We start from the raw sequence: 14,938 nt of genomic DNA on the forward strand, positions 1-14,938 counted from the left end.
AGGCCCAAAGTGACTCTCAGACATCCCTTGAGAAATCCCTGATTGAGAGAGGGTGGTTCTCGGGTGACACACCCCGGAATTGGGCTCCCTCCTCTTTTCTCTCAATATTATATCACTTTCTCTCTCTATGTCTGTCTTGCTTCTTTCATCTCACTTTACCCTAAATTTGGCGGTAACTGATGACTTGTGGGCATTAACTGCAAAATAGGATTTGCTTAGCCTGGAATCTATAATAGTCTGCCGAGGCTCTGCTCAATGTCAGGCTCCTGTCCAGGCTCTGTGGCAGTGAGAACCTCCTTCTTCCCACCTGAGCTGCTCCTTTGCCTCCTTCCCTCCCTGGAGGTTGCCTACTGTCTGGAAGAAGGGAAGCTGCAGCCGTCCCAGCAGAGAAGGGTAGCGGGAAAAATTGCTGCTTCCACTGGAAATAGATATAAAGCGGTTGGGCCAGCGTGGGTGCCAGACATCGGAGCCACAGCCAGTAGGTCCTGCACATCTTATCATTTAGGTAATTGAGTCAGAAAGTTTCTGCAAGGGCCAGAGCCACAACCTCAACCTCTGCAATGGGCAAGAGACCTGGTGGGGAGCCAGACCCAAAGTGGGGAGCCTAACGACTAGAGGTCCAGTTCTGAGTGCATCACCCGGGAAATGCAGCTGCCAAGTCACCGCAGCTCAGCAGCTCCTGCATTGAGTGTATGTCCCCTGGTGGTCAGTGCACTTCATAGCTACAGGTTAAATGGTCAGCTGGTCGACCAGTCGCTTAGACTTATATATATATAGATTGGGGAAGGGGAGTTAAAAAAGAAATATATGTTGTATAAAGGCAAGGATACTGCTTAGAGAGACACTTCAATGGTCTGTTTAATTTATAGTCTAATTAGGAAGATACAGTGACATTGCAAAGAGGAACATAATCTGAGAATTATTTAGGAAGTAGAATCAACAGACATTACATACACACACAAATATATAAATCATGTCTCCAAGCAGCATTTCTCCAATAACTATTTCATGTTTATTTAAACTACTTTTAAAATACTGAGGAATAGAACCACTGGACTCATTGGATAAATAACAATAAATTCTTAACCTTTCAAGTGATGCTTAGAACCACAATCATAAATTTTGTCAGCCTGAGTTTGAGTACTATGTGTTCCCAAGATATAGTGATTGCATCAAGTTTTTAAAATTCAAATCGAGTACCCATGTATACAGGTTGCTTCAACTGGAAGTGCAATAAAATAATTTAAAAAAGTGCTAAATGGGTGTTCAGTCTTTCATTATGATCCATTTGTTCAATGCTATCAATTTCACAAATTTATGAAAATTCTGTAGATATCTCTGTTGAAAGATATTAGTTATTTATAATACTCATGCTAATTCTGGAATGCAGGCAGCATGTCTCACTATATCATGGTATCACAAACTCATATATTTTCTAGTAAAGTGACAAAAATATTTTAAAGAAATTATAGCTCATACTGGAACAGTTAATTTTTCATGATATATATTTCTAATGTTTTGTATTTTTTTAAAATATTTCCAAATAAAATTTTGGACTTAAAATTTAAGTAGCTTTTTTCTGATGCAAATGTTACCAATTGAGAACAATGGTAGAAAATTTTTAATAATATATTATACCACTTTTATATACAACTAGAATTAAAAAAAAAAAAACCTTAGAAATGCATAATTTGTATTTTAATATATTAAGTTTGTTAATATTTTCAGTGTTAACTCATTATATATATAATATATACTTATTTTACTAATCATAAACAAATTATATTCAGAATTATATAAGCTGGATTTGGGGCATTTTACAATGCTAATTTCTGACAAAAAGTTTAATAGGGTTTAATTGATGACTTGACTGAAGAAGTCACATCTGTAAACAATCTAGTCAAATGTAAACTATGAAACTATGAGCATAACATATTGAAAATGTAATTGTATTTGTTTATCAACCTAACACACTGCCATTGTAATATCTAGGTAAATTTATGTAAGATTCTAAGAGAAAGAAAAGCTCTTATTTGTTTAAAATTATCAGAATCTCAGTAAAAATGGAGCAGAGAGACAAAGGTGTATGTTACTAAGATAGCAGAGCAAGGATCATCTTGAATAAAATCAATTTTTCAGTAAAGATCTGATACCATATTAACAACTCCTCAAAATTATTATAGGCCTAATATACATACATATATATATATATATATATATATATATATATATATATATAATAGGCCTAATATACATATATGTGTATATATATATTATAGGCCTAATATATATATATATATAAAATGAACTTCTAAAGCTTTCTATTTAATAAAGAGGTAATTTTTAAAAAAGACGACTGTTGATTAAAACTGACTATTTCAGATGCATTTGGGCTTGGAAATATAACCAAGAAAAATCTGTATTTAAATAATTATTTGAAGTGCCTTCTCTCATGAATAATATTAAGGATTCAATACGTGAGACAAACTATACTCAGTGTATATGTGAGTCTCTGTGACATACAATTACAAACCAATCCTTTTCTCATTTACATACCTGAGATATTGGTTGTCACATTGATGGCTGTGGCTGGCCCAAAGCCTTTGACAGTGCTGGCTTTTATGAAGAACTGGTATGTGGTTCCAGGATGGAGATGCATAAAGACATGGTGTGTGCTGTTCCATAAATTTGATACAGTTTGTGGAGGTCCAGCCACTGGAACTGCAGGATCAAAAGATCTTATGCTGCTGTAGCTAACCTGTTTTAAGAAATATATTTCCTATTACATATCCAGTATATCATAATAAATTTTACATAAATCCTCTTAAATAAGATAGCATTCAAGGGTATTTGTGGAGTGAATTACATTTTTATTTCCATCCTTTCCTTCTCATTCTGATATGGTTACATCCTGAATCTATTATCTCCATGATTAGACCAATACATATTTATTTTATTTTATAAAAAATAGTGTACTTAAGTATAAATACATAATCTTATAGTTGAATATTTTAATGCATATGAAATCCAGAATATGTTCAACAAATGTTTGTTTTAATTAACTTAATCTATACTTTGCCCAATTTACATAATTTTTATGTAAATGTATTTAAGTATGCTAATGTACTCACAAATTATAAGACTGCATTAGTGAGTCCCATCCCCATAATGCACTCTGTAGCCACTAGAAATGTAAGCACTTTATGCTTTAATCAACACTGGCTATGCAGGAACAGAACTACACACTTATATTATAATTAAAATAATCCATTCTTTTATTCTTTAAAAATATTATACTTTAAAATAAGATGATAATTTATATTTAAAGTTTAAATATAGTCAGGTTTATAATATATATCTTACCTAATAAAAGAGAAACATGCAAATTAACCATCACTCCACTACACCCACAGCCAATCAGAGTGAGTATGCAAATTAACCCAACAAAGATGGAGGTTAATTTGTATTTGCCCCTGCAGAGCGGTGTGAAACCTGCTATGAGGGGAAGGAGGGAGCTACTGGAGTGATGCCCCAGACTGAAGCGAGGACTCCCAGCTCTCTTAATCCTCACTCATTTTCCCTTATTTCCTTTTCCTTTTACTCTCCCTGTAATCCACATTTCAATTAACTTCCTTGTCCTCCCAATACCTCATATTGGGTGATGACTCCATTTGGATCTATCGGCTCTTTCCAGTTCAAGAAAATCTTATTTTCAAAGGATGTTCCTTGAAGAGAATTGGCAGGTACAGGACCAGGCACTACAAATACATATATTTAGTTATAAGACTTCTTACATTAAAAAAAAAAAAAAAAAAAAAAAAAAGCACATTATAGAAGCTAGACAACTAAGTTGAAAATAAATAAAATGTCTTTAAAAAGAAAATAAGCTTATATGATCAGTTTTAAGCTTCTAATACAGATAATATATACAACTGCAAAATTATTTTTATTCAAAAAATATATTCTATCACCTAGAGAACTGAATAAATTAACTAATTTACTCCTTTAATAGGTCTCTAATAACTTGAAAATCTCATTTGTCATTTGTTTCATGAACAGGGCTTTCAGGTGTTTTCCTGAAAGATATTTTGAAGATTATAAGACCCAAAAGAGTCTCTATAAACAAAGTTCATGCAATAATGAAACAGAATAATGAACACTCTTTAGACTAGAGAGTAAAATTATATAGTACCGAATTGAAATGCTCCACCATCAACAACATTAAGCTACTTAACAAATAAGGGAATAGAAGCTCAAGGAAGTGGCCTCATGTGTCTGAAATCAGGAAACTAGAAGACAGCAAACCCAAGGCTAAAACTCAGGTCCACAGGACTCCACACTCTTTATGCTGCCAAATTGTAAGGCTGTTACCAAAGTTGCTGAACTACCAAGGAGATCACAGGGAACGAGAAATGGCATAATGTGGGTTTGTGTAGGGAACCCTGTCAATTAGCTACTTATCACTCCTCCTTCCAAAGAGAATCCCAATTCTGCTCAACTATCCATTGATCTCTCATATAACCCATTTGATTCAGGAAGTTTATCCATTTCTAACTCAGAGCATAGATTATGATTAGTCAAAGCAAATCAATGGGTAGCATTTTGCTGGTGACTCTAAATGATCATAAAATGGACATATAATCTAAACTGGCTCAACCAAAGTAAATGAAAACATTTATAGTTCATATTTAAGGAAGATATCCTTCCTCAAGGAAGACATTTCTCTCTTCTCCCCAATCATCTCTCTTCTTCTCTCTCTCCCTTTCTTCTATTGTATGAAATTAAGGGCACTGCTTTTCCAAGTTCCTATTGGCAGCTATCTTGTGACCAGAAGAACTAGTCCAAAGCTGAAACAAGGTATGGATTGCCTACCACAGATATGGAGACTACCTGGCTTCTTTGATATTTCTGAATCACTGAGTTGCTACTCAACTATAAGGCCTACCCTATTTATGGATTATATAAGATAATAAATATTCTATTTTTAAGAAAAGAAATACCCCTCAATAGTCAATCTGACTTTTAAAGCTACACTTATTAAATTTATATAATTAAAAAAGACACATGATTATATATTTTTAAAACTGTTAAGCTGAACAGGTTCAAATATCTTTATTTCAGCCTTTTAAATGAAATTCACTATCTTAAAGCTAAGATTCTAACTGCTTGAAAACATCATACTAGTTTAGAACTCAACAATCCATATAACTAGTTTTGAAGTGTCCCCAGGTATGTCAAGATTTGAGGAACCTTCATTCCAGTCCTATTTGTAAATGTCATATAACTAACAATACCCAATGGCAGCAAAGAATGACATGTCAGCTTCTGTTAGCAAAATATAAGCAACTTTTGTTACTGTACATAGTTTTCTATATATTTTATTTAAATTCGCATAGTTTTTTGTTCCATTAAGGTTTAAAACTATATCCTCTCCATCCTACTTTGCTTAAAATGTGTTTTTATTTGAAAATATTGACCTAATATTGGGCAAGTTTGCTTTTTGATTAATATTTTCCCTTAATATGGCATTTCAGTGAATTTCACACATGACATTATCTAGAAATGCAGTTTCAGAGTCTAAAGCAATTTTGTGAGGACTTGATATAACTTAAAAATCACTGGATCAAAGGAAATGCATTACATCGTGGCTAGCAGCATCAAGAAATTTTGAATGATAATGTCAAAAGAGTAACATTTATTCCAGTCTACAAGGAGATGATGAATGATGCTGTGACCTCTGGGACAGCCAACATAATTGGGCACATTAATAATAAATTCATAAAGGAAAGAAACCCATAGTAAACAAAAAGGATGCCAACACTAAACTTCAGATGATCTGTTCATGCATCTGTTAGCTGAAGGCTCTGAGGGAAGTTAACCAAAGGCATCCAGTTGTCCACCCGGCCCCTACCCCCACCCAGGCTATGTAATTGATCAAGGCCCCTATTTGCAATTTTATAGTCTATGGGGCTGTCATGGGCATTAGTTTGTTTCCCAGGAGAGTACCTGTAGTTTCCATTCTACTCAAATGATTTAGTTACAATTGTAATTAAGAAAAAGTATGTCTTCACCTTTCCATACCTCATATATAGAAGGTGATTGTTGGGGGAAGGAGACAAAACTCCAACTAGTGAGTAAATTTTTATATGATGGCATATAATTAGTACCTGTGTTAACCAAACACAATTTGGCCCATAAATAGTGTAAAATGGCATGGATGTTTTTAAAATTGTTCACAAATAAAGACAGTTTTAAATGTTTGCACAATTCTGCATTGAGAGGGGGTGTAGAATTAGAGAATAGTCTCCCTAGAATTAGAATGCCTGCAATTCTCTGCTCTTCTTACACATGTTCTACTTTGTCAACTGGATTTACTTCAAGTACATAAGGTCATATTTCTAAGGGGCAAAAGTCTGCAGAAAATTTATGGCTAAGCGAGTGCCCACTATGATCTTGCAGCAGGGCATGTATAGTGGACAAAAAGAATTGTGCTTAGGTGAACTACAAACCACACACAGAAACAGAAGGGGCTACAGGGTATAGGAACAAATTATATTCAATAACTTTCTACAACTGAAGGAAGACAATGTCTTTCCATATGCACACATCTCTATGTCCTTATAATTTGCATAAATGTATCATAAAGTTACTAAGACCATCACCATACCAGTGTTCACATTGCAGTGACTGTCATTTCACATTTCCACATCAACAACTTTTAATGGAGACAGAATGCTGACTTTTAGTCGCCTTGATTTACTTGAGAGCTGTTTCAGCTAAATTTTTTTGCATATAAGAAACTCCTTTAAAATATAACTCTCAAAATAGTAAGAGAAAAAATAATGAATGTTTTGGATCAAGATTATATTAAATAAGCATTTAAACTATAATAAATGTACATTTAAAAATAGCTTTGTATTAGCAAAAAACTGTCCCCAAAACCAGGTTTTTCTGCTGACCTAACTTCTTAATATTGATTTTTATCAATGCTGGAATAAAAAAATGAAAAGAAAATCTCATACAAAAAAACTTCTACCCATGCATTAGAAAAATGTATGCAATAAATTAAATATAAATTCTACCTTAGGGTTCTGGAGGGAAATCATTCTAGCTTTGCTGTCATGATTTATGGATATCCCCAGAATTCTTTTCATGAAATTATATTCTTTTATTAGATGGCTGATAATTTATTCTTTTTTCTATGTGTATAGGGCAGCAATAATTTAGTAAGACTGACTTAATTAGATCATCATAATCCATCGATCTTTATAACATTAGATTACAATTTAGATATTCTGTTCCCCCTCAGGAACACTGAGACACATCAAGCAGTCTATGTGGAAACTGGAGCTCACATGGACAGTTTGAAAACTGAGTTTCTTACAACTATGTCACAGGAAGTTTGTACTTAAATCATTTAGTCTTACATGTATTATAGTAAGAGCAAAAGGGGGGGGGGGGAACAAACCAACAACCTCACAGTAAGAGTAATTAGTTCCTGACCATACTTTGAAATATTAATATGCAATTCAATTTCATTAAAGCCAATTTAAAAAGCTTCAAAGCATATGTTAAAATAAAATTAGAATAGGCCCTGGTCGGGTAGCTCAGTAAGTTAGGAAATCATCTAGATACTCCAAGGTTGCAGGTTCAATTCTGAGTCAGGGCATATATAAGAATTGACCAATGAATGCATAAGTTATAAGAGGAACAACAAATTGCTCTCCCTCTCTTTTTTCCTTCTCTCTTTTTTATCAATAAAAAATAAAGTAAAATCATCATAGAAAATATTACTGAAATTATAATAAATAAGGTCATTTTACGTTAGAAAATGTTTCTGGAAAAAAAAATTATACACGGTCATGAATATTATCAACTCAGGACATCATTTAAAATACTCTTGCCCAGCTGGAGTGGCTCAGTGGTTGAAAATTGACCTATGAACTAGGAGGTCATGGTTTGATTTGAGGTCAGGCACACGCCAGGGTTGGGGGCTTGACCCCCAGTGTGGGGCGTGCAAGATCAATGATTCTCTTTCATCATTGATATTTCTATCCCTCTCCCTCTCTTCTTTCCTCTCGGAAAGCAATAAAAATATATTTAAAAATAGAAAATACTCTAACAGTATTTAACAGTAAATATAAAATAAATAAATTCACAATAATTCACTTGCTGATTATTAATCTAGTCATATGTACAGACCAAAATACATTTAAAAATTTAATACACTATGAAAAAGATCATATAAGCCTGAATGTATTCTTTGGTTTATGGGAAAGAAAGGCAAGCTAAAAAACCATGCCAAAGGTTACCATCAAAATGAATTATACTATTGACAGTAAATGGCTAAAACTCATATAATTTGGTCTAAAATCACCAATTAAGAAATCATGTGGGGTTTTTTAAATTTTATTTTAAGTGCGGGCAATAAAACATGAGTATATTCTTATCACTAAAAACCTCAGTTACAGAATATGTAGTATAATACAGATTTTTAAATATTTATCCCACCTTATAAAATGAGATAAATATTTTGTTAAGGCATTTGAATCTATGTTTAGATTTCTCATTTCCCACCTATTTTTTTCTTGCCAGCCATTTTTTTCTTGCATAAGCATGTGTTGAGGTGTGTTTTCTGCATGTGTATGTATGTAAGGCATGAGTGATATGAATAAATATTTATGTATTATAGCAGGATTCATACACATTGAAAGGTATGATTCATACAATTAGAAGGTGGCCAGGGGGCAAGACTGGGTGAAACAGGCTGGATTCGCCCTGGGGCCAACCTCCCGTGGCTCCTCCTGGCTGGCTGCACCCAGGGAGGCACTGTGGCTTAGAGGAAGTCTGTAGAGTGAGTAGAGTCTTTATGGCTGGTGGGGTCCTTTGGGCTGGCCAGCGGGAATCAGGTCAAAACTGGCTCTCCAACATCCTCTGATGGGTCCAGGATTGCAAGGAGGCGGTTCTCAGGTGACACACTCCGGAATCGGGCTCCCTCCTGTATGATTCTGGGGTGTGTCACTCAAGAACCGCCGCTGCCAATCACCATAGCTCGGGAGCTCCTGCATTGAGCATCTACCCTGTGGAGGTCAGTGTGCGTCATACCTATGGGCTGGTCAGCCGGTCACTTAGTGTTTTATATATATACATAGTTCAATTAGGTGCAAATTCAAACATAATAGCAAATGTAATCATGTTTGATTAATTCAAACATGGCAAAAGTTCATTTACCATTAAGTTTTAGGTTTTTTCCCTCTGATGTTTAGAAATATAAGAATAACACCATGCATAATTTTAGGACAATATTGTTTCCTTTAAAGTCTGAGCTAAATAGGTTAAAGAGCTTTTACTTCCCTTTATTACAACAAAAATAACAGGATAAACCAGGGTCATTTAGCCTTTTCCAAGTGATAGGGAAAATTTGTAGAAACTATGGTATCTATCTATCTATCTATCTATCTATCTATCTATCTATCTATTATGGCAATCACATACTTGGTAGGCATCAAAATCTAAGCTTACATCTCAAAACTTGAGGGAACTTGGGAACATTAGGCTATGAATTACATCCTGTTTTCTGAAACCCAAATAAAAACGTAGCCCTACTTAAAAGCTACTCAAGGAGAATTTTAGCAAGGAATGGAACCTTAGAGATCATCTAATTTAAACTTTTCTCATAGAAATGAGAAATGGAAAGCTAGGAGGCTGAAAAAATTTGCTAAAGCTACAGAGCCATAATGAAAAACCCATGATTCTTGATTACCAGTTTCGCTTTGTCTCAATTTACTCTATAGCACTCCCTCTCACCCAGCCCCACATACTTTTATTCACTGGATGAACACATAACACAGCAGAGGTGTATTTCATTTAGTATTTGATGCTATTTTAAAGAGTATTAAACTTTTTTGTTAAAAGTGAACTCTTTCTCCAAGGTTAACCTTAATAGTACTTAGCAGATTTCAGAATCCAATTCTATTGTGGGGACTCTAGGATATATTACAACCTTTTATATCATTTCTATTATATAACACCCCCCCCTTTAAAAAATAATAAAATATGAGCATACCATCTTCATCAGTTTGAATAATTGTCTCTTCACTCTCTTTCCTGCCTTCTGGGTTGGTGAGGATCATCTTGAGGCTGACATTTGTATAAGGTGGCAGGTGGTTCACAACATGCTGAGGGGCTTTGGGGTCCATGTCCAAGCAGTCCGCCTTGCTCTCGTTGTGACCACGGAAGTAATGGTAGCAGATAGTGACATTAAAAGTGTGGCAACGGGTTATGTTGTAACCCAAGGATTCCCAGTCCACAGCGATGCGCCTTGCCTGGATCTCAGCAATCTTTAAAGTCCTTGGGGTCCGCATAGGTTCTAAAGAATAAATCAGAGACATAGGCAGCTGTCAGCTTTACAAGAATACTCTTGAAAAAAAATAAAACACTAATCATGACATGTGTGAACCAGGAAAACTTGGAACTCAACTTTTATTTTCATTTTCTTTATTTACTCATGATTCTATCCTTGAAGATTTTGGTTAAGGGCTATACGCACCAATGGAAAAAGTGAAATGTAAAAGGTCAACAATCCATAGTACTCAGGAACATGGTACAAAATAAAAACCTGAAAATGTAGCCATGATGCCTTTATCGTTGTTGCTGTTGTTACTGCCCAATTCTTATCTTTTATTTTGTTATTATTGAGCAAGTGGATTAGCTAATATATCATAATGGATAAGAGTCAACATGTTCTGCTCTATGATTTGTCATATTACCAAGCTATGCTGTGTACTAATTAGTCTAATTGTAACACTAAACTACCACTTACAAAAAATGACATAGATATTAATTAACATTTATTACCTCAGTAACGATGTTGTTCATCAAAGCAGAAAAGTATCCGATAAAAATTGCAAGAACACATGTGGATATTCACGGTGTCATCTATCCTTCTTGATCTCTACCTTTTCCTAGGAAACACTAGGGTCTCACAATCCATTCACTGTCACCCAAACCAAACTGGGAGGTGAATGTTCATTCAGTTGGAAAATGCTGGCGGAACTAAACACTCTGAAGACTGGAGTCCATCCATCACTGCTTCCCAAGTGTATTCTTCCCTCATGCAAAACTAACTTTAATCTTCTAACTTAATCAAAATAATTACTCTATGAAAATCATGGTCATGGCAAAGTCTACCCAGTAAACAAACTAATACACAACACACTTTAATGCATGGATTTGAAAAGAAGATTAAAGTCAAGGCCAAGGTCAAGGCCTTTTGGGGCCACCCGCCTTAACTCGCTGCTCTTGCCTAACGAAAATCAGTAGGTGAAAAAGAAGACAAATAAGTATAAAAAATAAAAATAAAAAAAGCAAGCCCAACTTGTTTTTTTTAATATAAATTTTGATTATTGAGATTAAAATCTCAGTTATGTGAAAATTATCAGCATGGTACACAGATGCCAAGTCCAAATTGAAATTCCAGTTCAATGTATTTAATGTATGGTTCGAAATGCACTGTGGTGGGCATTTAATTAAAAACTTCAAATCTACAAAATACATACATTTATAATGCAAATTAAGCATTGGTTGAATCTAAATGCTTAGGTTTTCAATGCTATCTGACAGTATCAAGTCTACCTATTTTATTACTTTTGTTGCTTGTTTTAACTTAAGCACCAAAGTCTGCTTGAATAAAGATGTGACTCTTTAATTACTTAAAAAATATATTTATATTTCTAGGTCCGTGATAGTATTTATCTTACCAGGCACAAGAGACACTTTTGTTCTACCACAGTTAGACTGAAAATGATCTTCAGCACCACTTCCCAGCTGACAGGGCAATTATAGCTAAGTTCATGCTAAGATTCCCAGATAAACTGTGATTTTGCTGCCTGCTAGGCAACAATACAATTTAGTGACCATGTTTACATTAGACCATACTTTGTTCTAAAAGTATCTAGAAAGTGAGATTTCTCCAGAAAAATACCTGGCATATACAAATAAAGATCTCCCATACAACGAGATAAAACACCAATAAATATTTATTCCTTTATTCAGTTTTCTTTAAAACTAGGATTAATGTATTTGTTTGCATACACTTCTCATTTTGATTCTGATATTCCCTCCTTCATTAATAGTCTCTCTTTCCAAGTAATCATGTTTGCCTATCGTATGTAGAACATAATGAGTTCCAAGCAATATCCTTCTGCTTATATATATATTCCATGAGAATCTAAGCAATTCAAGAAGAAAGAACCTCCACCTATCAAATAAAGGAGGCATTTGCTTTAAGTCTCAATGGATAAGGCAAAATCTATAGACATGGTTTGATGTTGCTTTTTTTAAAATAGACTTTTTATTGGTTTCAGAAAGGAAGAGAGAGATAGAAACATCAACGATAAGAGAGAATCATTGATTGGCTCCTCACTGGGAATTGAGCCCACAACCTGGGCATGTGCCTGACCACTGAATTGAACCGTGACCTCCTGGTTCATAGGTTGACACTCAACCACTAGCCATGGCAGCTGGGCTCATCATTGACGTTTTTATCTCCTTTTCCCTCTCCCTTCTTCTCTAAAATCAATAAAAATATTGATTTTATTTATGTATACATATAAATAAGCAAGCCTGGGGGAAAACTGGAACTATACATAAAATTTCCTTCTTTCCCATTCTACCCTTTATGATGAGTTTTAACTCCTCTTGTTAAGTGCCCTGTGGACAGATGTGCACCAAAATTCTTATTCATTCATTCATTTCTAATAAATCCTAGAAATACATCTACTTTTTAAAAAGTGTATGCAATGAGAAATGTGAGTATTAGCTGATTTTAGCTTCTTTGCCAAATGTTGATCAGCCAGGTTTACTAACTTTTCCTATTTTTCTTTTTTTTTCTCACCTATTTCCTAGTTGCTATAGTGAAAAAGGCTATATGAAATCAGGGTGCAATTTTAAAAAATGGCAAAAAATTTACATATCAAATATATGATCAGTATTATATAATTAGTAGGTAAATAAAAAAGTACCATATCATTACCCATACTTAAATTTTAAATAGATCAAGCCATGGGGCCACGCCTGTAATAATTTATGTGTCAAATATTTAACTCAACTCAAGAGGATAAACTAAAGAACTATTCAATAACTTTCTGAAGGTGAAGACAAATAAAGGCAACATGTACAGACAAAACCTCCTGACTCTGAGTCACCTCTCAACAAAAAGATGATTTAATAAGTGGTTTTAGATAGCAGATAAAAGGCAATTCAATTTTTTGGTACTTGCTAAACAACACGTGACATGACAGGTCAATATCCATGTCCTTTTGTAATGATAATTTCTAGTTAGTATGAAAGAACTGTGAAAACAAAAGCTTTAGCAGCTACAAGAAAATGGAGGGCAGAGATCAGATTTCCTTAAAATCAGTTTTTAATGATAAAAGTTATTTTTCTGCTGTCAGTCAGAGGAAAATAGAAGATGTCCCAAAGCTCATCCAAGAAAAAAAGAGAAAGATCTTGTCAAGGCTGTACACAGACTAAAAACATTGAAGCATGACAGGAGCTTCATGCTCCCGGCTGCTTTCTCATCAGAAATCCTAGAAGCTGACTGCAAAGCACAATTTCCATCCCATTTATCAAAACAAATACAAGAAAAGTGAATTCTATTCTTGTATTCCTGACTGCCAGAGAAAATATTTGTTGATGTGAAATAAAAAATGAGATAATATTTTCAAACAAAGGTACATTTTTTAAAAAGTAAGAAGGGAAGCATTGACATCCCTTGAGAGATGAAAAAAAAAAAAAATAAGGTCTTTGGAAAATATTCTTTTACTTTTCCCCATTGATGTTTTGTGTTTTTTGTATCATTTTTTTCCATGGTGAGAATTGAGACTAATCAACATTGTACACTGTACCTCTTTTCAATCTCATAAAATCATTAGTCTTGCCAAAAAGATTTCATCTCTGCTCCCACGGGTCAAATTGAGTTAATGATAAGTTGGTGAGATGAGTTGATTAATACTTAACATGAGGGAGCCTGAGGTCTAGGGATAATCGCAAGCCAACTGTCAGCTCTTTGGGCTTTATGGCTGTGTTGTTGAAATGACATGCTTGGACGTAGGGGCTATCAAGCGACAGGGAGCATGGCTCTCTCAGCTCTCTTGCAGCCACAGTAATATTTATCCAGCATCATCAGAACAATACGAAGCATATAATCAAATTCAATCAAAACATGTCATCTCCACTCTCAAGAGTCTTACTGAAATTCATCAGATAATTCTAATAAACTTAACAGTGCCATCCTCTCTACAATAATGCCAAGAAAATGAATTGAGTTTTAAAACACCGTAATACCAAAGTGACATGAAAACAAGATGAAGAGAATTCTTTTTCCAAAATTTAAATCCTATTGAATGTCTTATCATAAAACCTAATTCTCAAAATATGGAGGTTAAAAATTTAAGGAACCTTTAATGCATTTTTACTTAATTACATATAAGAAACATGTTATTATCATCAATGAACCCACTTTGATATTGGATATCTCTCTTATGTTTTATAATTTAAAGAAAACACAAAAATAAAATATTCTCTATAAATAACTGCTAATACTTGGTTAAAATATAATATAGAAAAAAGAAAAGATACTTTTTTAATTTATGAAAATAAATAAGAAAAATCTACCTTTCCTCTATAAATAAATATTTTTATTAAAAAAATAAACAGTACTAATCAGATGCAAGAAGGTAGAGAGATTTGTACATAATGCTAAAACATGTAATATGAAAATTAGCACTTCCATATATAAAAAAAATGAACCTGGAGGATTATATATAGCAATAAAAAAATCAAGAGGGGATTTTCAATGTTTTCTTTATCCCCCCAAATAAGGTAAGTTACCTAATTCTTTGGTTGTTCTAAAAATTTTAGATACCAAGCACAGTCA

General features: G+C 34.0%; 1 protein-coding gene across 7 annotated transcripts in view; it reads right to left on the reverse strand.

Annotated features, from left to right (window-relative positions):
- PTPRK (protein tyrosine phosphatase receptor type K) overlaps positions 1 to 14,938 on the reverse strand; it is a 452,587-nt gene that overhangs the window by 90,549 nt on the left and 347,100 nt on the right. For all 7 annotated transcript variants that reach the window (XM_036414972.2, XM_045572992.1, XM_045572993.1 and 4 more), the window contains exons 8-10: positions 10,067 to 10,369; positions 3,649 to 3,758; positions 2,557 to 2,758 (exon numbers count right to left, since the gene is read on the reverse strand). In XM_036414972.2, the coding sequence (XP_036270865.1) occupies positions 2,557 to 2,758; positions 3,649 to 3,758; positions 10,067 to 10,369 (615 nt within the window). The remainder of the gene's footprint in view (positions 1 to 2,556; positions 2,759 to 3,648; positions 3,759 to 10,066; positions 10,370 to 14,938) is intronic.

This window comes from Pipistrellus kuhlii, unplaced genomic scaffold (assembly GCF_014108245.1).
Source record: "Pipistrellus kuhlii isolate mPipKuh1 unplaced genomic scaffold, mPipKuh1.p scaffold_m20_p_5, whole genome shotgun sequence".
Classification (NCBI taxonomy): Eukaryota; Metazoa; Chordata; class Mammalia; order Chiroptera; family Vespertilionidae; genus Pipistrellus; species Pipistrellus kuhlii.